The following is a 26,435-nucleotide window of genomic DNA, read 5'->3' as shown; positions in this document are numbered from 1 at the left end:
ACAAATGTTATCGCCTTCCTCATGATGTAATATATTTCATGCTAATTTCTTACTGGGGGTCATTTTCTTTTGCACTTTGGACCAGGGAGATATCACTCGTACTTTCAACACTGAACAAATGAGCGATAGTGATTCACATGTGTGAAACCAGGCCTCGCAGTTCTTTTATGTAGTTCCTTCTAGGTTGAATTAACAAAGATGGCCGCCATGACATTCAAAATATAAAAACATTGTGCAGTTACCAGAGAGCTGACTGGCCATCCTGCGCAGGGTGAGTGCAGGAGAGTTGATGCCAAGGGTCCTAACTGAGGTTGACGCTGGCCCCCCACCACTCCACAGAGGGTCCTTGATGCTGAAGTTTTGAGCATACTTCTCCACTGGGTCGTCCAGAGAGCCCACCAGGCCGTCCTCCCACAGCTTGTACAGCATCAGTGTGGGGAAGATCTTAGAGAGGCTCGCTATTCTGCAATCACACTGATTAAAGTGAGTGCCACACAAGCATATTACTAATGATTCAATAAATGTATCCTGATTTAATAATAGCGTTCCCACTACTGCTGCACAGAACAGATTTGAGCACTTCATTTACTGAGTGGTTCCTTATCCTTTATCACTGTCTCTATACCAAGCTTACCAAAGGTCTAATCCTAATTTTAACTCCAAACCTCAGATCAAATGCAATCCAATAGAAGAATTAGGCCGCAGATTATATCATGCTGTAATGATTATTGATCAGATTTAGTTGATAATATCGTGTTCTGGCTGAGCAGCCTTTAGGACTAATATTATTAATAACTACGTTCTTGACATTAAGACAAATCACCACTTCCCTTTTGACATATCTCTCTCATATTTTATGTTAGTCTCCTCCTCCTGTTATCTACACTGTTTGACTATAAATCTCACCTGTACACGGTGAACTCATTGGGTGCAGGAGAGGAGGGATCACTTCTGTTCGTCTGACCAAAGTTTCCATTCCACAGAACAGAGTCATTTAAAACCACGATGGCTGAAATAGCTGGCAACTTGGTGGGGTGAACGCTGGCCCTCAGGAGTAGATCTATCTGTTAGGAGAAACTTCATTAACACAAGCCATAACTATATTCAGAATATTCACATGATAAAACATTTAATTGTTAAAAGATATACACCTTTTCTAAGGCCTCCCTCAGCGATGGGATGGGGTGTCTGAGGGGCACAGGCTCCGGGAAGAGAGGGCACATCTCTTCTTCTATGGCTTGTTCTACAACCACTTCTGTGGGAAAGTGAAAAAAGGCAGACTCATCAAATACTGAACAGTAGACACAACCTATCTATCTGACATTGATGTGGAGACGTACAGTCAGACTTTTAGCAGGTCCCGGCGGTGTGAATTGGATAACTTCTACATCTTGAACAGAGTTGGGTGTAACGCGTTACAAAGTAATATTACAAAGTAAAGTAATATATTTCGGTAACGGAGTAGTGTAATACGTTACTTTTATAAATCAGTAATCACACTACAGATACTAACATTGCCCGACACGCGTTACTTCGTTACTTTTATTCAAATCAGTAATCACACTACAGTTACCTACTATAATAAAGAATTACTAGATCCGCCCTTTGACAGACAAGAGGGATTTCCGCCGCAGGTTTATATTTACGTAACATTTGCGCGACTTGCGCATCCACATGCAGTGCGTCAACATGGCTGAGTCAACAGCGATAACTTTCGAGGGGTGGAGGTATGCCCATTATTTTGAGTTCGTCCGAAGAAAGGACAGGAATGTGACGGTGAGGTGCAAACTGTGTCCAGGCCAGAAGCTGTTATCCACTGCTGCAAACACAACATCAAACCTCAACAAGCACCTGCAAAGACAACATGCTAATGTAAAGCTAATAGCTAAGGTCAAGGAGGACCTCCGAATCCAGAATGAGGATGTCGAGTAAAGTAACGAGTAACACTGTAGGTGCGCCGCATTTGCGCTTCAGATGTGGCTCCCTCCGCAAAATGAAGCACCCTCTGCAGTCTGCGTGATCTGCCTGTAGGGAGGGGCAGCCCTGCGAGTAAAGTAACGAGTAAAGTACTTTATGTAGAGAGTAATGAAGTAAAGTAATATATTACTTTTTTTTAAAGTAATAAGTCATATGTAATATATTACTTTTTTTGAGTAACAACCCCATCTCTGATCTTGATGTATTAATTATTTGCAGAAATGTATCAAAAGTTTACTTATTAGACATTTTAGAAGATTTTGGCCATTTATGAATCGCAGTTGTTTACTGTCAATCCTAGAAACAGCGATCCCACAACCTGTTCACTCACAGAGACTGGAGGCAGGGGAAGCTGCTGACCTTGGACAGTCCAAGTTACAAAATATCTTCTAATCCACTGCTGTCTCCTGTGTGTTTAACACACACAGAAAACTTGGTTTAGTTGAGCATTAAGTGTTTGAACTTTCAGGCAAAAGCTAAATGTAATAAGACATACAAGCAAGAGCATGACATATCATATAGTTTTGTTTTTATTTGTCCAGGTTCTACCTCAATACATGGATTTATATTTATGGGGCTCACATCTGGTACATTTTTTAGTGGATCATCTATTCAATAGATATAGTGACCCTTTAACCAACAGTAAATGACTAGCAATATTCTAAAAGTGAGAAAGACCTGAGTGGAAAATGACGATGATATGCTACCTCTGCTAGGCCTGTTAATTCGATTTTATATTAGAATCAAGCATAGACATGTACAATTAAAACTGGGGTCACAGACGTGCACGCAGTTGTGGGCGGGCCTTCGCATCTGTGCGCCTGTCGGGGAGGGTCGCCGGTTGTCCCGGCGTCAAGGCGACGTACAGGAGTGCTCCGAAATTAGCCGTTTGTCATTTCTCAAATGCTTGCGTCCTCGACTCCTCGGTCCTCCGGCAGCGACCCGGATGTCGGCGTGCTGCCTTCGAAGGAAAACAAATGTCTCTAAAGGCTCGTCGAGGATCGATTATCGCGGAGGCTGTCTGGAGGAGCCGTAACCGAGGGTCCACTGATGCAGAGGAGAGAGGAGTCTCTCTGGAGGAGCTATAACCGAGGGTCCACTGATGCAGAGGAGAGAGGAGTCTCTCTGGAGGAGCTATAACCGAGGGTCCACTGATGCAGAGGAGAGAGGAGTCTCTCTGGAGGAGCTATAACCGAGGGTACACTGATGTATCCTCCATAGTCGATTTCAGGCAACAGAGACCGGGTGTAAATGAAATTATACTTTATTCACAACAGGCTATAGTTGCAAGATAGTAGGATGTAAACAGGTCTAAGTGTAATTAAAATACATTAAACTATAAAGATAAGCATTAACAGTTCATAGACACATATCAACAGTAGAAAATATAATATGTTCACTGAAAAGAGTAAAGACTAATGGAAAGAGGTGCAGTACACAAGTACAGTAATAGCAACAAAATTAATCAGTGTACCAAAATCTAATATTGTCATCTCACTCCAAGCTGAACTCTAAAGATGGCAGCCCTGGACTATAATGTATGTGCGGTCTATAACAGAGAAATACAAAATGTACAAGTATAATGAGAATCAGTTACTGAAATATATTATACAGCAATCAATAAGCATAACTTTCTCTGCAATGACACATATTCTCAAAGGCTAATTAACTGTTCAACATGCAGGTTTGTAATATAACCATTACAAACTATAAACATGTACTATACTGCACAGATAGCTCCTTTAACTTACAATGTAACAGGTTTAATATGTCATCTCAACATTAGATTGCCAACATTGTCAAACAAAGCTGGACTTATCCGCACGCAGCTATTGTAAAGGAAGACAGCTCTGCAAACTGTTCCCATTGTGATTATAAGTTATTTAACAAGATTAAAATGTGCATCAGACTTTCTGCCCTTTACCGTTTTCTTTACTCACTAAACGCATCTCCTCTGGATATTAGGCTATGTATTTTTTGCTTTAATTGTGAGCCGACATTTCCTGGGAGAACAGCTGCTGAGGCCAGTGCAGAAAGCAGAACAGAAGTAATAGGCCTACATTACACACTTTATTTGTATCCTTTAGTAGATATCTACAAATAAACAGTTGATATTTTTCATGAAACCAAATAGTGCTTCACATCATAACATATACAAGGGCTGTAGCCTGATATATATTATATGCTTAAAGAGCTGTATGTGTATGTTTTGGAGTGTATATGTGTCTGTTGTAATTGCATATGCCACCAGCAGAGGGAGCTGCTGGACTAAGGCAAGGCAAGGCAAGTTTATTTATATACCACTTTTCAACACAAGGCAATTCAAAGTGCTTTACAAAAAATGAAAGAGATTAAGAAAATGGCATTTAAAATCAGTCATTAAAAATAAAAGCTAATAAAATAAACATTAAAAGAAAAAATACATGGATAAAAGTTACAGTGCAGTCTAAGATATGAATAGTTCAATTAAAAGCAGCGACAAAAAGAAAAGTCTTCAGCCTGGATTTAAAAGTAGTCAGAGTTGCAGCGGACCTGCAGGTTTCTGGGAGTTTGTTCCAGATATTTGGAGCATAATAACTGAACGCTGCTTTACCGTGTTTAGTTCTGACTCTGGGGACAGAAAGCTGACCAGTCCCCGAAGACCTGAGAGATCTGGATGGTTCATAATTTAGCAGGAGGTCAGAAATGTATTTTGGGCCTAAACCATTCAGTGCTTTATAAACCAGCAGCAGTATTTTGAAATCTATTCTTTGACACACAGGAAGCCAGTGTAAAGACTTCAGAACTGGAGTGATGTGATCCACTTTCTTAGTGTTAGTGAGGACTCGAGCAGCAGCGTTCTGAATTAGCTGCAGCTTTCTAATAGATTTTTTAGTGAGACCTGTGAAGACACCATTGCAGTAGTCGAGTCTACTGAAGATAAAAGCATGGACAAGTTTTTCCAAATCCTGCTGTGACATTAGTCTTTCAATCCTAGATATATTCTTTAGGTGATAGTAGGCTGATTTAGTAACTGTTTTAATGTGACTGTTGAAACTCAGGTCAGAGTCCATGACTACACCTAGATTTCTGGCTCTATCTGTTGTTTTGAACATTGCAGACTGAAGCTCAGCGCTAACTTTTATACGTTCTGACTTGGCTCCAAAAACCATTACCTCAGTTTTATCTTTGTTTAATTGGAGAAAGTTCTGACACATCCAGTCATTGATTTGTTCAATGCACTTACTCAGTGTTTGAATTGGAGCATAGTCTCCTGGTGAAATTGTTACGTAAATTTGTGTGTCATCTGCATAGCTATGGTAACTTATTTTGTTGTTCTTCATTATCTGAGCCAGTGGTAGCATGTAGATGTTAAAGAGAAGAGGCCCCAAGATGGAGCCTTGAGGAACCCCACATGTCATATTTGTCAACTCAGATGTGTATTTACCTATAGAAACAAAGTTGTTTCTGTCCTTTAAGTAGGATTCAAACCAATTCAGAACAGTTTCCGAAAGTCCCACCCAGTTTTCCAGTCGGTCTAGTAATATGTTGTGGTCAACAGTGTCAAACGCAGCACTGAGATCTAATAATACTAACACTGAAGTTCTGCCACTGTCTGTGTTTAAGTGGATGTCATTAAAGACCTTTACAAGAGCAGTCTCAGTGCTGTGGTTTGGACGAAAGCCTGACTGGAACACATCAAAACAGTTATTTAAATGCAAGAAATTACTCAACTGTTGAAAAACAACTTTTTCAATGATTTTACCTAGAAATGGCAGGTTTGATATGGGCCTGTAATTGTTCATTACTGAAGCATCTAGATTATTCTTTTTTAAGAGCGGTTTAATGACTGCAGTTTTCAGGGCCTGTGGAAAAATACCTGAGTGAAGAGATTTGTTTACTATATGAATTAGATCTGAGGCCATGCAAGGCAAAACATCTTTGAAAAATCCTGTTGGAATAATATCAAGGCAGCAAGAGGAGGATTTCAGAAGTTGAATAATGTCCTCTAGGTTTTTATCATTAATCTGATGGAATTGTGTCATGATGTCTGAATTGATGTTAAGTGGAGATAGGGACAACACATTTGCTGTTCCTGATGCAGAGGCACTGACTGCTTGTCTGATTTTCTGAATTTTGTCAGTGAAAAAGGAGGCAAAATCATTGCACGCCCTGGTGGATAGAAATTCAGAGGCTACTGACACTGGGGGGTTAGTTAGTCTGTCGACGGTAGCAAACAAGGCACGTGCGACTAACACTCAACATCATTGCCAGCAGTGTGTGAGTGTGTGTGTGTGTGTGTGTGTGTGTGTGTGTGTGTGTGTGTGTGTGTGTGTGTGTGTGTGTGTGTGTGTGTGTGTGTGTGTGTGTGTGTGTGTGTGTGTGTGTGAGAGAGAGAGCGAGAGAGATGATGTGGAAGGCAGAGTAGCTTATCTGACATCTAAATGGTGGAAAATGGTACATTGTAGCCTATGAGCTCCCCTTTCGAGCGACTGACTATTCCTTAGCATCGCATTGGATAAGGACTGAACTTGTCTTGGAATGGAATTTTTCCGGTCATTTCCCTAGGAGGAGTTTGCAAAAATGTGCTTACAATACATGAAGAACGCACATTTTTCAAAATGGTCGACTTCCTGGGATAATGGAAGGCTAATGGAATGGAATGGCTAATGGAAGGCAACTTGAAATATGTGTGCAATCATAATATAAATGTTTATACAGCGTTTCGTGAATATCGGAAAAACAATATGTGAGTAGTTTGGAGTAATTTGCGACATGTAAATCGTCAAAAATGGTATATTCTCCGTTAGCTTACGACCTCCCCGATTGAGCTAGCAACTATTTCTTCGAATTTTTGCATCACATTGGATATGGGCTGAATTTGTCCTGGATTGGATTTTTTCCGATCATTTCCCTACGAGAAGTTTGCAAAGATATGCTGAAAATGCATGAAAACTGCACATTTTTCAAAATGGCCAATTTTCTGGGGGGTGGGGCAAATGGAAAGCAATTTGAAATATGTCCGCAATCATAAAAGGATTGTGTATACAGCGATTTGTGAATATCGGAAACACTGTATGCGAGAAGTTTGGAGTAATTTGTGACATGTTAATCGGCAAAAATGGTACAATCCCCCTTAGCTTACGACCTCCCCCATTGAGCCAGCAACTATTTTATTCGCAATTTAGCATCACATTGGATATGGGCTGAACTTGTCCTGGAATGGAATGTTTCCGGTAATTTCCCTTGGAGGAGCTCGCAAAAATTTGCTGAAAATGCACGAAAAATGCTAATTTTTCAAAATGGACGACATTATGGGGGGCGGAGCTAATGGAAGGCAATTTAAAATATGTCCGCAACTCCATGAGGAATGTCTCTGCCAAAATTCGTGAAGTTCGGTGAAACTATATGTAACTTCCACACAATAGGAGTTTTTTTTTTTACATTCTCGAAAAGGTCGTGGGCTGTGACGTGTGTCCCAAGTTTTGCGCCCGAAGCTCATGTTAGTGAATTTTTTACATTTAAATCGTCAGTCCGTAGCTTTCAAGAAACCCAAGGACGCTTTACAATGGGAAGTAACACAACACAAAGTAATAATAATCATACAGATACATAGGCTGAAGAAAAATGGTAAAGGAAAATCTGTGCCATGATTCGGGTTGCTCGAAGAAACTATATGTGACTACGGCACAATAGGGGGTGCTACTGAGCCGTTTTTTTGCTAAAACGTACGATTTCTTTGTACGGTCGCGAAGAGTTCGTGGGCTGTGACGTGTGTTCCAAGTTTTGCGTCCGTAGCTCATTTGAGCACATCGCAATACAATTTTTTTTATAGGCCATGCCCACGTTCGTCATTCATTGCGAATCTCAGTTCATACTCACCCCCAGAGTAAAAACCCAATTATTTCGTCCATCCGTTCTTGAGTTAAAAATGTGCGGTGTTTTTGGGGCCCCCTATAGTCTAAATTAAATTGCTTTGGTGTGCCTATTCCCCAACACAGACTGAACCTATTCACCACAATCTGTGGTGAATGGATACATTGTTGATGAGTTATGGGCATTTCTTTCAAAGCCATACCTTTTCGCTAATACGTTTTCATTAATGACGGCCATATTTATTACCTGAACATGCTCATTTCCTACTGTAATGTGTCTGACCCTCCACCGATGTTGTATACTAAGATTGGTGTTGATAAACAAAAAAGTGAAATCCAGGATAATATTTCACTGGATTTAACATTATGCTAATTAAACAAAAACAAAGTAGGCGGAGCTTAGGGGTCCAAGAGGACTTTATGTAGAGCAGGTCCACCCGGATAAGTGGGCAAAATGTCAGGTCCATGGGACTTACGGTGCGACTATGTACATTTTTCAAAAATGTTTTATATATAGGTGGCGCTAGCGAGCATGTTGTCAATTTTGAACCCATGGACTCCAGAATTGCAAATGTTTCACCGGTCCTGCCGTCCCTGTAAAATTTCGCTGCTTGAATGGCGTCGTAAAACCCTCAAAAACAGGTTTCAAAGCGCACAGGAATCATAACATGAATTCTACGAATAACAATAGCTCTTCTTACACTTCGTGCTCAGGCCCTAATTAAGGTGCTTAAAACATAGTTCAAAGTATTTGTAATACCTCATTCACACCAACGCAAATCCGGTTCAAGCTCCGTGCTAGAGCTTTTCAGGTTCAGAACCGGTTCTTCGGTTTAGCGGAGGCTCTTTTCACACCGCCCAGAGTCAGACTGGTGCTGCGTCATTGCGTCATCGTTTGCGTCATGACGTAACCGTTTGCGTGCCTGCTTCATTAAACCAAACCGCGCGGAAACCCCTCACAGCTGACACCGGCAACAACAACAATGGCCGATTGTGCTCCAGCTTCCTCTGTACCTCTTCGGAAGACCAGATTCCCAGTAGGTAGCTGGTCTCTTCAGTGGACCACTGCTGCTTGTTAAGTTTCTCCATCGTTGTGTACAAGCTGGATAAAACGCAGGCTTCTTGTTGTTGTTCAGGAGTTGATCCCGCCTGTTGTGAGTTTTCATAGTATGTTTAATACTTAAAAACGAAAGTTAGTTATAATCAAATATAATCAATTATATTTCTTTGTATAACCCACAATGAAAATGCTCATATTTTAGATTTTCTATAGTTACAGTATAAACAAACAAAGTGGTTTGTTTAGGTTGAGTTTTCTTCCTCTCCTCTGGCCAGCAGTCCACAGGGAGGGGGGGCCTTCACACTAAGGGGAGAAACATTAGAGGCCAAAGAGAGTTCATGTCCTTTTTACCTCATATGAAAGGGTGTCTTATCCCATAACAGCTGTGGAACATGTCGGGACATGTTCAGCCTTGTACATTATAGGACATGCGCAGTTCTTCATAAATTACGTGTAGAGGAGGAGTTTGTACCCTCTATAACCGAGGGTCCACTGATGCAGAGGAGAGAGGAGTCTCTCTGGAGGAGCTATAACCGAGGGTCCACTGATGCAGAGGAGAGAGGAGTCTCTCTGGAGGAGCTATAACCGAGGGTACACTGATGTATCCTCCATAGTCGATTTCAGGCAACAGAGACCGGGTGTAAATGAAATTATACTTTATTCACAACAGGCTATAGTTGCAAGATAGTAGGATGTAAACAGGTCTAAGTGTAATTAAAATACATTAAACTATAAAGATAAGCATTAACAGTTCATAGACACATATCAACAGTAGAAAATATAATATGTTCACTGAAAAGAGTAAAGACTAATGGAAAGAGGTGCAGTACACAAGTACAGTAATAGCAACAAAATTAATCAGTGTACCAAAATCTAATATTGTCATCTCACTCCAAGCTGAACTCTAAAGATGGCAGCCCTGGACTATAATGTATGTGCGGTCTATAACAGAGAAATACAAAATGTACAAGTATAATGAGAATCAGTTACTGAAATATATTATACAGCAATCAATAAGCATAACTTTCTCTGCAATGACACATATTCTCAAAGGCTAATTAACTGTTCAACATGCAGGTTGTAATATAACCATTACAAATATAAACATGTACTATACTGCACAGATAGCTCCTTTAACTTACAATGTAACAGGTTAATATGTCATCTCAACATTAGATTGCCAACATTGTCAAACAAAGCTGGACTTATCCGCACGCAGCTATTGTAAAGGAAGCACAGCTCTGCAAACTGTTCCCATTGTGATTATAAGTTATTTAACAAGATAAAATGTGCATCAGACTTTCTGCCCTTTACCGTTTCTTTACTCACTAAACGCATCTCCTCTGGATATTAGGCTATGTATTTTTTGCTTTAATTGTGAGCCGACATTTCCTGGGAGAACAGCTGCTGAGGCCAGTGCAGAAAGCAGAACAGAAGTAATAGGCCTACATTACACACTTTATTTGTATCCTTTAGTAGATATCTACAAATAAACAGTTGATATTTTTCATGAAACCAAATAGTGCTTCACATCATAACATATACAAGGGCTGTAGCCTGATATATATTATATGCTTAAAGAGCTGTATGTGTATGTTTTGGAGTGTATATGTGTCTGTTGTAATTGCATATGCCACCAGCAGAGGGAGCTGCTGGACTAAGGCAAGGCAAGGCAAGTTTATTTATATACCACTTTTCAACACAAGGCAATTCAAAGTGCTTTACAAAAAATGAAAGAGATTAAGAAAATGGCATTTAAAATCAGTCATTAAAAATAAAAGCTAATAAAATAAACATTAAAAGAAAAAATACATGGATAAAGTTACAGTGCAGTCTAAGATATGAATAGTTCAATTAAAAGCAGCGACAAAAAGAAAAGTCTTCAGCCTGGATTTAAAAGTAGTCAGAGTTGCAGCGGACCTGCAGGTTTCTGGGAGTTTGTTCCAGATATTTGGAGCATAATAACTGAACGCTGCTTTACCGTGTTTAGTTCTGACTCTGGGGACAGAAAGCTGACCAGTCCCCGAAGACCTGAGAGATCTGGATGGTTCATAATTTAGCAGGAGGTCAGAAATGTATTTTGGGCCTAAACCATTCAGTGCTTTATAAACCAGCAGCAGTATTTTGAAATCTATTCTTTGACACACAGGAAGCCAGTGTAAAGACTTCAGAACTGGAGTGATGTGATCCACTTTCTTAGTGTTAGTGAGGACTCGAGCAGCAGCGTTCTGAATTAGCTGCAGCTTTCTAATAGATAGATAAATTTCGCTGCTTGAATGGCGTCGTAAAACCCTCAAAAACAGGTTTCAAAGCGCACAGGAATCATAACATGAATTCTACGAATAACAATAGCTCTTCTTACACTTCGTGCTCAGGCCCTAATTAAGGTGCTTAAAACATAGTTCAAAGTATTTGTAATACCTCATTCACACCAACGCAAATCCGGTTCAAGCTCCGTGCTAGAGCTTTTCAGGTTCAGAACCGGTTCTTCGGTTTAGCGGAGGCTCTTTTCACACCGCCCAGAGTCAGACTGGTGCTGCGTCATTGCGTCATCGTTTGCGTCATGACGTAACCGTTTGCGTGCCTGCTTCATTAAACCAAACCGCGCGGAAACCCCTCACAGCTGACACCGGCAACAACAACAATGGCCGATTGTGCTCCAGCTTCCTCTGTACCTCTTCGGAAGACCAGATTCCCAGTAGGTAGCTGGTCTCTTCAGTGGACCACTGCTGCTTGTTAAGTTTCTCCATCGTTGTGTACAAGCTGGATAAAACGCAGGCTTCTTGTTGTTGTTCAGGAGTTGATCCCGCCTGTTGTGAGTTTTCATAGTATGTTTAATACTTAAAAACGAAAGTTAGTTATAATCAAATATAATCAATTATATTCTTGTATAACCCACAATGAAAATGCTTCATATTTTAGATTTTCTATAGTTACAGTATAAACAAAACAAAGTGGTTTGTTTAGGTTGAGTTTTCTTCCTCTCCTCTGGCAGCAGTCCACAGGGAGGGGGGGCTTCACACTAAGGGGAGAAACATTAGAGGCCAAAGAGAGTTCATGTCCTTTTTACCTCATATGAAAGGGTGTCTTATCCCATAACAGCTGTGGAACATGTCGGGACATGTTCAGCCTTGTACATTATAGGACATGCGCAGTTCTTCATAAATTACGTGTAGAGGAGGAGTTTGTTTTTTTGGGTTTAGGATCCAGTTTTTTTAGCATAAAGAGACTGGTTTTTTTGAGAGAGCGCGAGAGAGGGGGGTTAACCCCTGGTAGACTCTCTCCCGGTAGGCTGTGTGCTTCAGAGCTGGGTTAATAGCTCTCGGTAAGGTCCTGCCAGACGGGGTAAATATCTCTCGAATTTATTGGTTGTTGGCTGAGTGGAATGATTTGATGAGAGATGTGTGTATGAACATTATAAATACTGCCATCTGTGAGGAAAATCTCCCCTCCGAAATTGCAGATAGGTATGGGTTTTTAAATGTTATACCCGCCGTCTGTGTCGGAAAAAGTGTATGAATATTATAAATACTGCCATCTGTGAGGAAAATCTCCCCTCCGAAATTGCAGATAGGTATGGGTTTTTAAATGTTATACCCGCCATCTGTGTCGGAAAAAACGGTATGAAACTGATGTGAATTGAGTTGGTGAAAATGAAAAAGTTGAATGCGCTTTTTATTGTCACCGGTCTTTTTACGAGGAAATACCTCTAAATTCTATCGGGAGAATTTTAAAATGTCACAACTGAAATGGGCAGTTGAAATTAAAACATTTTGGTAATAAATGTAAGACTGTGAATTAAAGTTTCATTTGAACATGATCACAGCACCAGGTTTTTAGTATGATTATAATGTTGTAAAGAGAGAAGGTAAAAACCCTGTATTAGTTTGGACCTATTTTTCTTCAAATAAACTGATCCCACCTTTTGGACTGGGATAATTTAAAAGACACCTGTGCCCTCCTCTCCTGCTTCCAAGGTAAGATTGCACCCTGCCACACACACTTAGGTAGGAGCACACTCCATTTACTGATATCAAAATCCTTCGGGATCGCTTAAACAGATTAAAAAAGAGTTGTCTGAATTGAAACAGCAGTTAATTGAAACCTTGGTTCTTCGGGAAGTTAGTAGAGGTGAGATCTTGCTGACGTTGGTGGATCTGAGCCAAGCCGCAAACTTACATAGACTCAATAACTTCGGAAAGGTCAATTAGTAGGTCAGAATAATTTACCGGAATAAATCATCAGGACCACCAAAACTCTAAACACGCCCCTGCCCCCGCCTCGACGTGAGCGTGACGTATGTGGTGCTTTTGCTCTGGCCGGACAATTTTTTGGTGCTTGAAACGAACCGGATTCCGGAGCTAAGAGGCTGCTCCGCTGCGGTGTGAAGAGGAAAACCCGGTGCTTTTCAAGCTCCAGCTCCGAACCGGCCCCAAAACACCGTTGGTGTGAATGAGGTATAATAGAAGGTAGACGAGGGAGTACGTTTTGTGTTTTCACAATATAAATCTATCATTTACACACTAGCTGAAGAAAATGCTGTTTATGTGACAACATGCTTGCATTTTCCCAGGGCTAGAGTATTTTTATTATGTGCCTTTCGATTCTTCATGAACAGCGTATTTGGCTCTGTCAGCCAGCATACACTGATTTATGCACATACAAAGCATGAGCAACTGATGGCAGCTCCACCTTTACTCCGCCTGAATCTCAGCAGGAGTTAAATTCTGCTTTAATCTCTGCCACTAATCCTGTTGCTTCTATTTCCAGTTTTGTGTAATCCCACTGCAGCTTCTGCAAACAAGCAATTACTACACCTGGTCCAAAAGTAGTTCCAGGTAGGAAAGTCATACAGTGTGTCTGAAAGTCTCTGAGTGGGTGTTCTGGTGGGGTTCATCAGTGTAGGCTTGGTAAACCTTACCTGTCTTCAGCTTTGGCATCCTATACTGCCATATGAAACAAAAGGTCATGACCAATGAGAGCAGGAAGAAGACAACCATGCCCAGCATGGTCCATCTCACCTTCATCCTGCCTACTGGTTGCTTTGAGCAGCGGACTGGTTCTATAAACAAAAATCAATGTTAGTAAGAGGTATCGAAGAAAGTGTACCTCAAAGTACCATAAAGCCAGTTTTGAAGAACATTTGTCATTTCCTATTAAGTTAAGTTTGCCAGAAAAGATAAAACATTTAATGAAAATACATTCACAAACAACACAGGTTGTTTAGCTTACCAAAGGAGGGTTAAAAGGCATCCGATTCCTCTTGTTATGTTTGTTTCATTCTTCAACTTTAAAGCAAAAAATCCACCATTTCATTTCCTGCGAGGTCCACAGGGGAGACGCCAGCAGGAGCGCATGAACTCAGCTCTGCTGCTCCTGAGCATTCACCGGCTACAGACCATTACCTACATGCACTTAATCCTGATTCTATTCCCACTCCGCTGTGACATCATAATCTGCTGGGAGGTTCAGCAGCAGGGCTAAAAGTAAGGAGGGCTGCAGAATGGAAACCTGCTTAGCACTCATTCTCAACAATCACATCATCTCTGGGGTTAATTCCACACATGCATCACTGCTGGGTGCTCTTCATCACCACATCAGGAGGACAGCCATTCTGTATTACATTTACTTAGAAATGTTGGTGTCGGTCCTCCACATTATCCTGGAGGAAATCTTAATAATCTTGAGAATTCATTTTTATTTTGATGATGGCAAACTGTCCAGCAAAGCAGCCTCAAATCATAATGCCCATCAGTTAAAACAGATTGTGTAATTGTATTATTAGAACTTAAGATCAGACCATATCTTATAGCAAATGTATACATAAATGCAGGTTATTCCAAAGGGTTAACTTACTTTTTCCTGCTACTATATATGTTATCCCTTGGCGATTTTGTAAATGTACCCACTTAAAAAGAAATGAAGAATCTATAATTTAATGGTAGGCTTATTTTACTAATGAGAGAATATCAAAAAGAAAATCCAGAAATGTACATCATATAAGAGACATACATTAATTTATATTTTGTTGAATTGTGTTCGTTGTTCTCGCGTTCAGGAGAGAAGTTAAAATAAAGAGACTAATGGAGTCTCTGAAAGGGTTCAATTTGGTACTTTAAAGGAATGGTATGCTCATGACACTCATTTTTAAATAATTATCATCCGATAAAACAGACCAGTCTCTGCCAGTCTTTTTTTTATTTTTTTAATCCGATGACATTATCAGTGATTTTAAACTGATTAATTACCGAAATAACATCAACACTGTGGGCGGCGCCATTTTACCGGACGGGACGTAAACCATGCGTTTGGTTTCGAGGACACGTTGATGTTCATGTTATTTACTGTAGTTACTCTCTTCAAATATGCCTCATTGTATCGCGAAACATCGCCACAATTCTGATAGGAACAATCCACGGAATGCTCGGTTCCATCTGTTGCCAAAAGGTAAGCGTAGGAAGTACGTTCGGAGGCAGTGGCTAGCAAAATGTGGCCGGCCCGAACCGAAAGATCCACAGGCGCATGTATGCAGCGAACATTTCAAGTTTCCGGACGACTACTCTGAGAGTATGATAAAACATAACATGGGATTTATTGAACAACCATTACTTAATGGAGATGCAGTACCATCGGTCTTTCTGGTGTCATCACCGACCAGAGAAATCGCCCTCTGCAAGTGTGAAGCGACGGAGGACCAGAAGTAGTGCTCGGAGTAAGAATAAGGTATGTTATGGCGCATTCCCATTGCAGCGGGTAGCCCCGTTTAAACGTCCTTTATCGTCCAGGCCAGGCCCGTTTTTGGTGGCCTTTCCATATAGCGTAGTACCGGCTAGTGGGTATTTTCCCCCAGTTTTACCGGCCCCATAAAAGCGTGGTTCTAGGGCCAGGGACAACGAGGCTGAGTATGCTAAACTAGAGAGGGAATCGCTAGCAAGGGTGGTACTACATGCATACATATCTAGTAATCAAAATCATTGTATCTATTAAGTAGTACTAAGTAGGCTCGAACCTCTATGGCTGAATTCCCCCTTCCAATCTCTTCATATTGCTCAAAACTTCGCCATGTTTTCCTGTGTTTACAAAGTGAACGCATGGATGACCATCACGTGACTACTGAAAATGGGCAAAATGGCAGCGGCCTGACGGAATATACAGGTTTTGATAAAAAAAGAGCTATAAAATCATTATTTACCGGGGAATATCGCTGATTTCTTCAGGGTATGGTTTAAACATAATGTTTAACTAAATACTGAAGTTTTGATTAATTATCTCATGAGTGGAGCATTCCTTTAATTAAGTAGCGTGGTAATGTATGAAGGTAGATATGGTGCAAAATGCGAGAGCATGTAAAACCTGATGTGAGCACTTGCAGGAAAAAAATCTGAGCTTGTGCGCATACATTTACACTTGTATAACATATCCACGTAACTGTGAACCAAATGTACACTTGTATAAAATATCCACGTAACTGTGAACGAAATTTGAAGTCACAGAAGAAAAAAAAAAGTTTTCTAGCTTGTAGAAAAAAAATGAACTTAGTGATGAAATGTTCACTTGCAGAAAAATACATATTTTTTAAATATATTTTCCATTACAACTGCAACTTGGTTATTACAACCTCTCAAATCAGTCATTACAACTTGACGAATCTGCTCTGTGGCAGTATTCGACGAATCTGCGGTCTTGACTTTTGCTACACTTCTTGCGATACATGTGTCGCAAAAGTAATTTTCACCTGTAGATGTCATGGATGTATAATAAGAACTGGATACAGCGTGGGAGGCAGGGCCTCATTCATTCCTATGAGAGTTGCTCATTAGCGGATGATGATAAAATGGCCCAACTTTTGAAAGAGTGAAACGTCACAGATTACCCGGCATGCCTGAGAAGTACCCGTATGTGCGCTCATAGCGCATGCGCAACTTTAACCAAAATGCTCGTTCACATCAAGCACGTCAATTTGCGTACACGTAACAGCACCGCAGGTTCATGACAGCATGGTAATGATTTGTTATTATGATGGATTTGATATTAACGAGGCGGCAGTTAAAAGCTAGCGGCTAGCTAGTCATTATGCTAATGTACACATCAATCGTTATGTACTTATATTACGCTGTAAACAGGATCTAGTGATATCCAAGCAACATAGCTTCATTTAGCATGAAAGAATGATTGCACTGTATATATATATATATATATATATATATATATATATACACTTATAATAATAAGTAATATTAACTTTATTTAATACAACATTTACGGTACAAGATTTAATCATACAGCCCATGTAGTATGATAATGAATTATAGCAAACATGTGCAATATATCCATTATTGCAGCTCCGTGGGGTGGCAGTAAGACGATATGGGTCCGTTCTTATTGTGCATCCATGGGTAAAGATAAATGCAACTCACATTGGTTTTTCAAACAGCATCTCTGTAAACTACGTGTATTGTATTCACTGAATTTCACTCTCTGCCTTTAACGGCTCGTTGTAGCTCCAATAGCTCCAGCCCCCACCCTTCCTGTGAGCACAGTGTGCTCTGATTGGTCGGGACACGTAACATGAACGTGCCGGGTGGCGCGGTCCCGTGGGTTATATGCGCGTTCATAATGCAGAGGGAAATAACTCTCAGAATAACGTTATTAGCACATTATTACAACTTGAGGAACGAATGTTTTTAATAAGGGCTATACAAGTGTTCATACTAGGTAGTTTATTTAGTTTAAAAAAAATTATTCAACGATTTACAGACCACTCTTTCCCCATGTAAGTCAATGGGAAAAAGTGTTTCCGGGCCTGGCAACCAAACGGAGGTGTAGTACCGCCGTTTGGCCAGCACGAATATTTTCATCTGAGTCCGGCGCACTTCCTGGGGGCTAGGTAGATGTGGGGGGAGGGAGGGGGGTTGGAGAGAAGGTCGGAGCTATCAGAACGACGAGGCTCGGGTCAGTCACAGTCACAGCCATAGTCACGTCGAACCGGATGACTGCGGGGCTAACGGTTCGTGTCGCTACCAGTCCGCTGACATGGCGCGTCAATCAACGGTAAGTTTTGCCCATTACTTGCCCAGTATTACTTTGAATATTAATATTGTGATTGAGGATTAAATCCGCTTTGAAGACCACCGTTTTATATCGTGCAGTTTAGCGGCAAAATAACGTCAGTTAGCCAGCTAACGCTAGCTTTGTTGAGTGTATGCTAGCTAAACAAGTAGTGGTTGTAGTCTACAGCAGTAATTAATATATTATAGCCTACTGCTTTGGCACTAACGGTTGATAACCGTTTATGAAAATAAAACCAATTGAACTGTGCTGAAATAATGACAAGTTTTATAATTGTCTTGGGCTCCTGCTGTGTTTTTAAAGCCTTTGTAAATTATCCATGCCATTTTCTATTTAGCTAACGTCGAAGTAGTGTATGTGAAATCAACCTCACAATAAGATGTGTGTATATTACAATTATTAATGTCATATTTCAAGATGATTACTTAGATATTACAATATGGTTGGTTAAGCTGGAGTTCATTATCGAGCTTACACGTTAACGTCACAGTCATCTGAAGAACGAACCAAAACCTTGTTGTTTTTATTAATTGCATTACCAAATTGATATCAAATAAACAGTAAGCGGTAACACAACTTCCAAAGTTACAGTAAAATAAAAAGGACCCTGACTCGGACAATACACAATCCAACATGTTCAACAGAAGATAATCAGTTATATTGTTTGTACACATGGTACTTTACATATCTGTTTGTTTAAAGTGTCCAGGTGATGCAGACAGGCTAGACCAGAGAGTGAGAGACAGAACTGGACTCCTCACAGCAGTGAACTTCAGCACAGGTACAAATACTCTTTTCTTCATACTGTACAAAGAATCAAGAAAGATATTGGTTTAAATAAATGAAGTATTGACTTGAATACACTGATATACATTCCATTAAACAATACTAAATACTAGATCACCTACACATCAGTGAAGTTGAGGTTTTTTTCCATGCAAAAAGTTACATTTAGATGTTAACAAGCAATATGACTTTGTCAGCTTTCTAATTAAATGTATTGAAGGCAAAGATATTTAACACATAGTGAGAACTGCTACTATTTATCTCTCAATATTGTCTGTAAAAAACGTGGTAAAAGTGATTATTTCAGTGAGACAACAGAGCAAGCTTCTACAGTTGCACTACGTTTTGATAACAGTTCAATATTATTTTGATAATAACATATATTTCAATGTTGATGAACTTCATACTGTTCATTCATAATCTGATTACAATTAAAAATAATTATATCTACAGCCCCTAAACACACAAACACACCTCTTTCATAAATAACACACTTGTTCTGCAATAATATGTTTTATGTTTCCTGTCATTTTTGTTAGGAAAGGACATGCCTGAAAGACACAACATTTTCTCCTTCTTTGAGGGTCAAGAAGAACATCCAAGAGGAACATTAAAAGCTGATGTTATGAGATTTTAAGACCAGTACAGGACATTCACTAAGAAACTACTTATCACTTATTGTGAAAACAAAGATCTGCACACCGAATATTTTTGTAGTCTATCAGGACCATCATTTGTTTGTGACGCTGCCTGCACCTCAGAGAAGGGGTGGTTATAGTCAGGCTTATAAAGTGTGGCGAAAAACATAGTCAGCTGATGGGATGCATCTATTTCCACATCTACACTCCATCAACTGATTATTTCTATTTGCCTCACTTTATGAGCTTCACATCACTTGTGCCTTGTACCGCAGAGTTTGCAACGTCACAAATAAATGGGGCCAATCTTCAGTCAGATGTGAATGTGTAATCTAACATTTTCAGTAAGAATAATGGACGAAATGAGTGCAAATACAAATACAATTTATTGAAATGTGAACCAAAAGTTATATAGGTATGGCCCTACAATATATTATTCAAATATAGCATGATAGGTCCACTTTAAGTTTGTGTCAATTACTTGCACGTTACTGCACACATGATGGACATTCCCTTTCCGGTTTGATTCTCTAGTTGTTGAAGTGTTTCGGCAAATGCTAAAGTCTTTCGCGAAATGTTAAAGTGTTTCGGGACTTGTACATTTGTCTCAGTTCTTGTAAAAGTGTTTCGCTAATGTAATTTTGTTTTATAAAATGTAATGTTGTTTTATAAAATGTAAATTTGTCTCTAGCTTTGTAAAAGTGTTTCGCATCTTGTTAATTTGTTTTTGTTAATGTTAAATCGTTTTTTCTTTGGTAGACCTTTAAAAGATAGCGGCAGCGTGAAAAGCTGGATAGCTCTTCAACCCCACAAGAAGGATAAGAAGAAGGATATGGTGCTTTAAATATCTCTGTTTGCGCTCACAACTAAACAATAACAGGGGATGAATTTGCGATCAGGTGTAACGGCGGAAAAAACAACTTTCCAATCAAGAAACGGACGAACAAACAATTTGCGTCACCCGTGGTGACTTGTGGCGGAAGTAGGAGAAATAAAACATCTGATGCTCCAAATGAAGGAAGCAATCTCGAAAGAGATCAAAGACTTCAGAATGGATTTCAACGAATTTCGAGCTGAGACGGATAAGGACCAGTGGCGGATTTAGGATTGTAGGAGATCCAGGGCTTAGCCCAGGAGTTGTTGGGGGGGGGACCGAACATCCGTTAGGGGGGTCGTCGCCTCCTCCTCTAGGGGGGTCCGGGGGCATGCTCCCCCGGGAAGATAATTTTTTTCAAATAGTGAAGTTGAAAGCATCAATCTGGTGCACTTTGAAAGCAACATTAACCCTACCTTAATAATACCTTAAAGTGGACAAAAGGCACTGGAGAACACTTATTCATTAACACCCTTTAATGAAGCAAACTAATGCCTTAAGTCACTCAAATACAGTCGTTTACTTATTTCGGTGCAACGAATGTGCGTAGAGTTTTAAAGGATGCGGATAGTCTCACCTTGATTCTGGCGCATTGCTTATCGTTTTACAGATCTATTCTCATCCACCATCTTTGTTTGTGACGTAAAGAGTGTAAGAGTCATGTTTCTGAATCGGACATGCTGAATCAGTGGATGCAGTCACAGCCAATTGGAGTCTGATTCAGAGGGTTGCCTGTCAGTTCCGTTGTCTGTCAGTTCCGTTGCTATGGTTCCGTTGTTATGTGTACTGAAACGAGAGCCGGTATAATTCCACGCACGAAAACAAATAAAAATTGGAATACGTTATTTTAGTGTCTTAAAAGTAGACTGAGGTATGAAGGGTTAACGTTACATCTTAGGATAATTTTATTCATGTTATGTATACATACTAACATATAAGGGTATACTTAGTGTGGTTACTCCATGTTTACTAGCTATAATCTCTTAATGTTGCTCTCAAAGTGCACCAGATTGATGCTTTTAACTTCAATATTTAAAAAAAATCTTCCTGGGGGAGCATCCCCCCGGACCCCGCTAGAGGAGGTGAGGACCCCCCTAGAGGAGGTGAGGTCCGCCCCCTACTCGTAAAAATAGCACTTTACCCCTGCCTATATGCCGTGAGCTGATTATCGAGCCTTCATTGTAACAGTCGCGGGTGTACTGTGTGTGCGTGTGGAAAGTGTTGCAGTAGAAAATTCCACTGTAGCGCCGCGGCCGCCGCCACTGTGGGCTAAGCCCCGAATGTTTTCAGGTCCAGGCGACGCCCCTGCCGGTGCCGATGGAAATACATTGCAATCAGTTGAAAAGCTCTTTGCGTCCATTTATGAAGCTGAAGGAGACTCGGCGCGTCACAACTGCACGCCAAAGGACCCTGACCAAGCGTCGCTATTGGACGATCAGGGAGTGAGAGGCCGTTTCTCAATGTCGAGTAAACCTGCTGCAGAGCCACTATTTCAAGTATACTACGTCATCGAGTGGCGCCGAAGGAGTGTTTAAATGCATGTTAAATGCCCAGCGTTCGGCGCCACCCGATGACGTAGTATACTTGAAATAGTGGCTCTGCAGCAGGTTTACTCGACATTGAGAAACGGCCACTCTATGTTGGCTGCAGAGGTCCCTCATTAAGAAAAAATTCAAATGTGCCTACATAACTGTCAATTGCAGCCCTAGCATTATTATTGGTTTAACTACTAACAGTATATTTTTAAAACATTTTAAAATGACCATCTTGACCAGCTACAACATTAAAATACTTCTAGGCAGATTGTGGAGGATAATGGGAGAATGAAGCCAACCTCACGTCAGGCCCGGCACCACGAGGGGGCATTTCCCCCTCAGTTGTATTCTTTGCCCCCTCGCTTTGAGCATCATTCATCCATCAAAAAGTACAATAAATGTCACAATTATAAAATAACTTTAAATAATTATTTTCCCCAATACACGTTATATTACTATGTTTAGATCAGATATGTGGGCAGGCAGTCAAGCAACGAGTAAAAAAGCCTCAACCCCAAGTGAGATTGTAGTCTTAATGTTAGCGTGTGTGCTTAGCTGTAAACACAGTCGGATGGGTGACCAAAACGTCCCTGTTTTCCGGGCAAAGTCCCCGTTTTCGGTGGCCGGATGAAACTCCTGAAAATGCTTCCGTTTTTGAACGTGCGTTAAAAAACATAGAGCAAGGTGATATAAAATGTTACATGTCAGTAAAAACAGAGTAACAGTGTTGTGCCTTTTTGTAGCGTTAGCGTATTTCTTCTTCTACTACTTCTTCTTCTAACTCTACTTCTGCTTTTTCTTCTTCTACTTCTAATTCAATGTAACTGCCCGCGAAATATAGGACAAAAGAAACTCGGCTAGTAGTGACAACTAAATCCAGAGTATTACAACAAAAGTGCTTTATACGAGGTAAGTTACGAATTGATGTTCTCAATGGCCAAGTGTGGGATTGAATATTAAATTAGTTTAGATTAGATGTATTGTACCCAGGGGGAAATTCATTTTACAGCACTGTGAAAACAATATGAAATCAACAACAAATAAGACAGACAACTACAGATAGCACCACACATGATGGTTACCTGTTATTATTTAGGGCTGCCTGTATGGATCACGCTTTTGCCAAAGCGAGCCCTTTTACTGTAATAATAATAATAATTAAAACTGCGGTCACAGACGTGCACGCAGTTGTGGGCGGGCCTTCGCGTCCGAGCGCCTGTAGGGGAGGGTCGCCGATCGTCCCGGCGTCAAGCAGATGCGCGCGTGTCCTTCGAAATGAGCCGTTCGTAATTTCTCAAACGTTCGGGTCCCGGACTCCCAGGTCTTCCGGCAGCGGCCGGGAAACGTATGTGGGCTCGCCGCCTGGAAGGAAAACACATTTCTGTAAAGGCTCGTCAACGATCGATTATCGCGGAGGCTGTCTGGAGGAGCCTTAACCGTGGCGTGCGGTGCAGTGGGTTGTGCAGACGTTCTGCCCTTGACCGTTTGTTTACTCGATAAACGCATCTCCTCTGGATATTAGGCCATGTACCAGTGGAGTTTGCTTTTTGTTGTTGTGTTTATTGATCAAAAAGCAAACCTTCAATACAGCTGTTATGTGGTCAAGGTAAGTAAAGTAATGATTGAAGCTGTGTATTGGTTAATATTAGCGTATGACTTAAAATGAAAACACAACAGCATTTCACAAAACGCCACAGCATTTCACAAAACGCTACAGCATTTCAGAAAACACGACAGCATTTCAGAAAACGCCACAGCATTTCACAAAACGCCACAGTATTTCACAAAACACAACAGCATTTCAGAAAACGCTGCAGCATTTCAGAAAACACCACAGCATTTCACATTGGACAGAAAGGGTATTCCTTTAGGGAGAACACTTCTTGTTTATGATTGGACAGAGCCAGCCAGAGAAGCACTGCTGTGATTGGTTGTTTTTGCTGCCAGTGAAGAAATGACGCTTCGTGATTGGTCAACGTCCGACAGCGCAATATGTCTCAACCGGTCCCTCCCAACACATCAGCCGTTAGCACACACTCAGAGCTCACAGTTCCTCATATCTGTTCAGAAACTGGACAAAAGTTAAACATGTACAAACCACAGACTGTCTATGTCATGGCGAATACAGTCGCTGCTTTATTTATGTCTGTATGACGTTGTTGTGAGTGTGGACGGAGCAGCTACAGGTTAGTTTAGCCTGATGGATCCGATTCCATTCTGAAAACACGCATTTTAAAAGCTTTTCACCTGCCTTCTTGTCTGCAGACTTGTCAAAGCATTAATTCATAGTTTTTACTAACCGTTATCAGTATGTAGTTACTTCGGCATCACTTTGAAACGTGTATTACAATTAAATCACGGTCAAATATGTTCATTTTGTTGTAGTTGGTATCTCCCATAGGATTTACATGGAGAAACTTCCCGCCCCCTCTCCAGCGCGTCTTGTTTGAATGACAGGAGCAAACACAGCTGACAGCTGCGGTGAAACTCGAGCGATTAGAGCGATGCGAATATTGGGTAGTCTACCATAGTATTTACATGGAGATAAGCCCCTTAAAAACCATGAATTAATAAAGCATTAATTCTGTGTTTACTCCTGTCATTCAAAAAAGACACTGGAGAGGGGGCGGGGCGTATCTCCATGTAAATCCTATCGGAATCGGATCGATCAGGCTAAACTAACCTGTAGCTGCTCCGTCCACACTCACAACAACATCATACAGACATAAATAAAGCAGCGACTGTATTCGCCATGACATAGACAGTCTGTGTTTTGCATATCTTTAACTTTTGTCCAGTTTCTGAACAGATATGAGGAGCTGTGAGCTCTGAGTGTGTGCTAACAGCTAACGGCTGATGTGTTGGGCCAATCACAAAGTCATTTCTTGATTGGCAGCAAAAACAACCAATCACAGCAGTGCTTCTCTGGCTGGCTCTGTCCAATCACAAACAATAAGTGTTCTCCCTAAGGAATACCCTTTCCGTCCAATGTGAAATGCTGTGGTGTTTTCTGAAATGCTGCTGTGTTTTGTGAAATGCTGTGGTGTTTTCTGAAATGCTGCGGCGTTTTGTGAAATGCTGTTGTGTTTTGTGAAATGCTGTGGCGTTTTGTGAAATGCTGTTGTGTTTTGTGAAATGCTGTTGTGTTTTCTGAAATGCTGTTGTGTTTTGTGAAATTCTGTTGTGTTTTGTGAAATGCTGTGGTGTCTTGCACTTCAGGGCCACCGTACAATATAGATGTTTTTATTTTAAAGTAAATTCAGATGGAACATAGTAAAAACATGTAAATTCTAATGTCCGCCTAAAAAAAACCATTACTTATAGTGAAAACCACCCTTGAATGATGGGTTAGTAGACTAAAAGCTTTAGGAATCCAAACTATAACATATAATAAGTACCCTGTATCAAGATTGATGCAAAACAAGTTAAATTTGACCTTTTTATAGAGGTTTAGAAAAATAAAGTCCAGGCGGACTCACCTCTGGGTAATTTGGGAACCATCAGTTCCATTTGAACGTTTTCACTGTAAAAATCATTTTATTACTTTGAATTATCAATATAGGTATTCATTCCATCCAAATACAACTGTTGTGAAAAAAAATAAAACATACTCTGTTATCCTCTTAGTCCCCACGGACCCGAAATCGCGTCATTTGCAGGAAACAACGTCTAAGGAACCTTAATATTTAATAAACTATGAATATTTTATATCCATAGAACGGGAAAAAACTCATTTAACTGATCTTTTTCATTTATTTTTTCAAAAAAAACACACAATGCTAACAGTGAGCCTCTGAATTAGCCCAGAGCGAAAAATGCTAACCTATTACTGCACCGAAAATCACTCCTAGCTCCCTTATTACTTATCCTAGCTCCACATCCAACACATTGTTTATGACCGTAAAGACACAGCATCTAACGGTGCCCACCTCAACACTGAAAGATACAAACTCGCGAGGTTATCAACAAAAACGTACATCAAAACAAGTGGCGATAGGTACTATGCGCTAGGCTAACATAGCTTACCTTCCTCTTTGTCTGGACTAAACTGGTCTTCAATGGCATTGCTATCTGCATGAGGTAGCATGGACATGCTTCATTAGCTTAACTAGCATTAGCAATGCACACACCCACCGCGTGTTCCAATGAAAAGCATACAACGTCAACACATTTCAGTATAACACACCAATTGCTATATTACTCACGTTTGACAAAGTGGAGCAGGGTTTCTATGTACCGAGAAGTGGGTAGTTTAATGAGTCTGTTGACGACAAAACCTCCGCGCACACATACAGCCAAGGCAAGCTACCGGAAATACCGGAAATGTGACATCCGGTTTGTCCTTCACAATAAAGTTTTTCAAAATAAAGGTACATTTAATATTGACGTATCAAATTGATTCAAATGTCTTACACAACACATGTATCGAGACAATAAATGAACTGTTTATATAGCTGATCAACACCGTGTATGTTACTCATTACAGGATAATCACATGACACTAAATCAGACCAGCTGTTCTCCTCTGTTTACATCCTGCTGGTTTAAATTATGTGTTCTGTAGGCTCTGTGCACAAGATGGGGTCTATCAACTTCCGGCGGCTGGGTGTGCGGCTGAGTACTTCCGGTTTGAGTACAGAA

At 40.5% G+C, this 26,435-nt stretch overlaps 1 protein-coding gene across 1 annotated transcript; it reads right to left on the bottom strand.

Moving 5' to 3' along the window:
* Nucleotides 1-242: 242 nt before the first annotated feature.
* On the bottom strand, nt 243-26,093 carry LOC117543019 (putative beta-lactamase-like 1; the record flags this gene model as incomplete). The annotated part of the gene is made up of 5 exons (XM_034211015.1): nt 26,000-26,093; nt 13,814-13,954; nt 1,152-1,255; nt 907-1,064; nt 243-463 (listed from the first exon to the last, which is right to left on the bottom strand). Coding segments are annotated over exons 2-5 (589 nt in total), but the record flags the coding sequence as incomplete, so codon positions are not given.
* Nucleotides 26,094-26,435: the final 342 nt, after the last annotated feature.

This window comes from Gymnodraco acuticeps, unplaced genomic scaffold, assembly GCF_902827175.1.
Source record: "Gymnodraco acuticeps unplaced genomic scaffold, fGymAcu1.1, whole genome shotgun sequence".
NCBI lineage: Eukaryota > Metazoa > Chordata > Actinopteri > Perciformes > Bathydraconidae > Gymnodraco > Gymnodraco acuticeps.
Note: the sequence above shows the minus strand (reverse complement) of the source record. Positions and strands in the feature narration are given on the sequence as shown.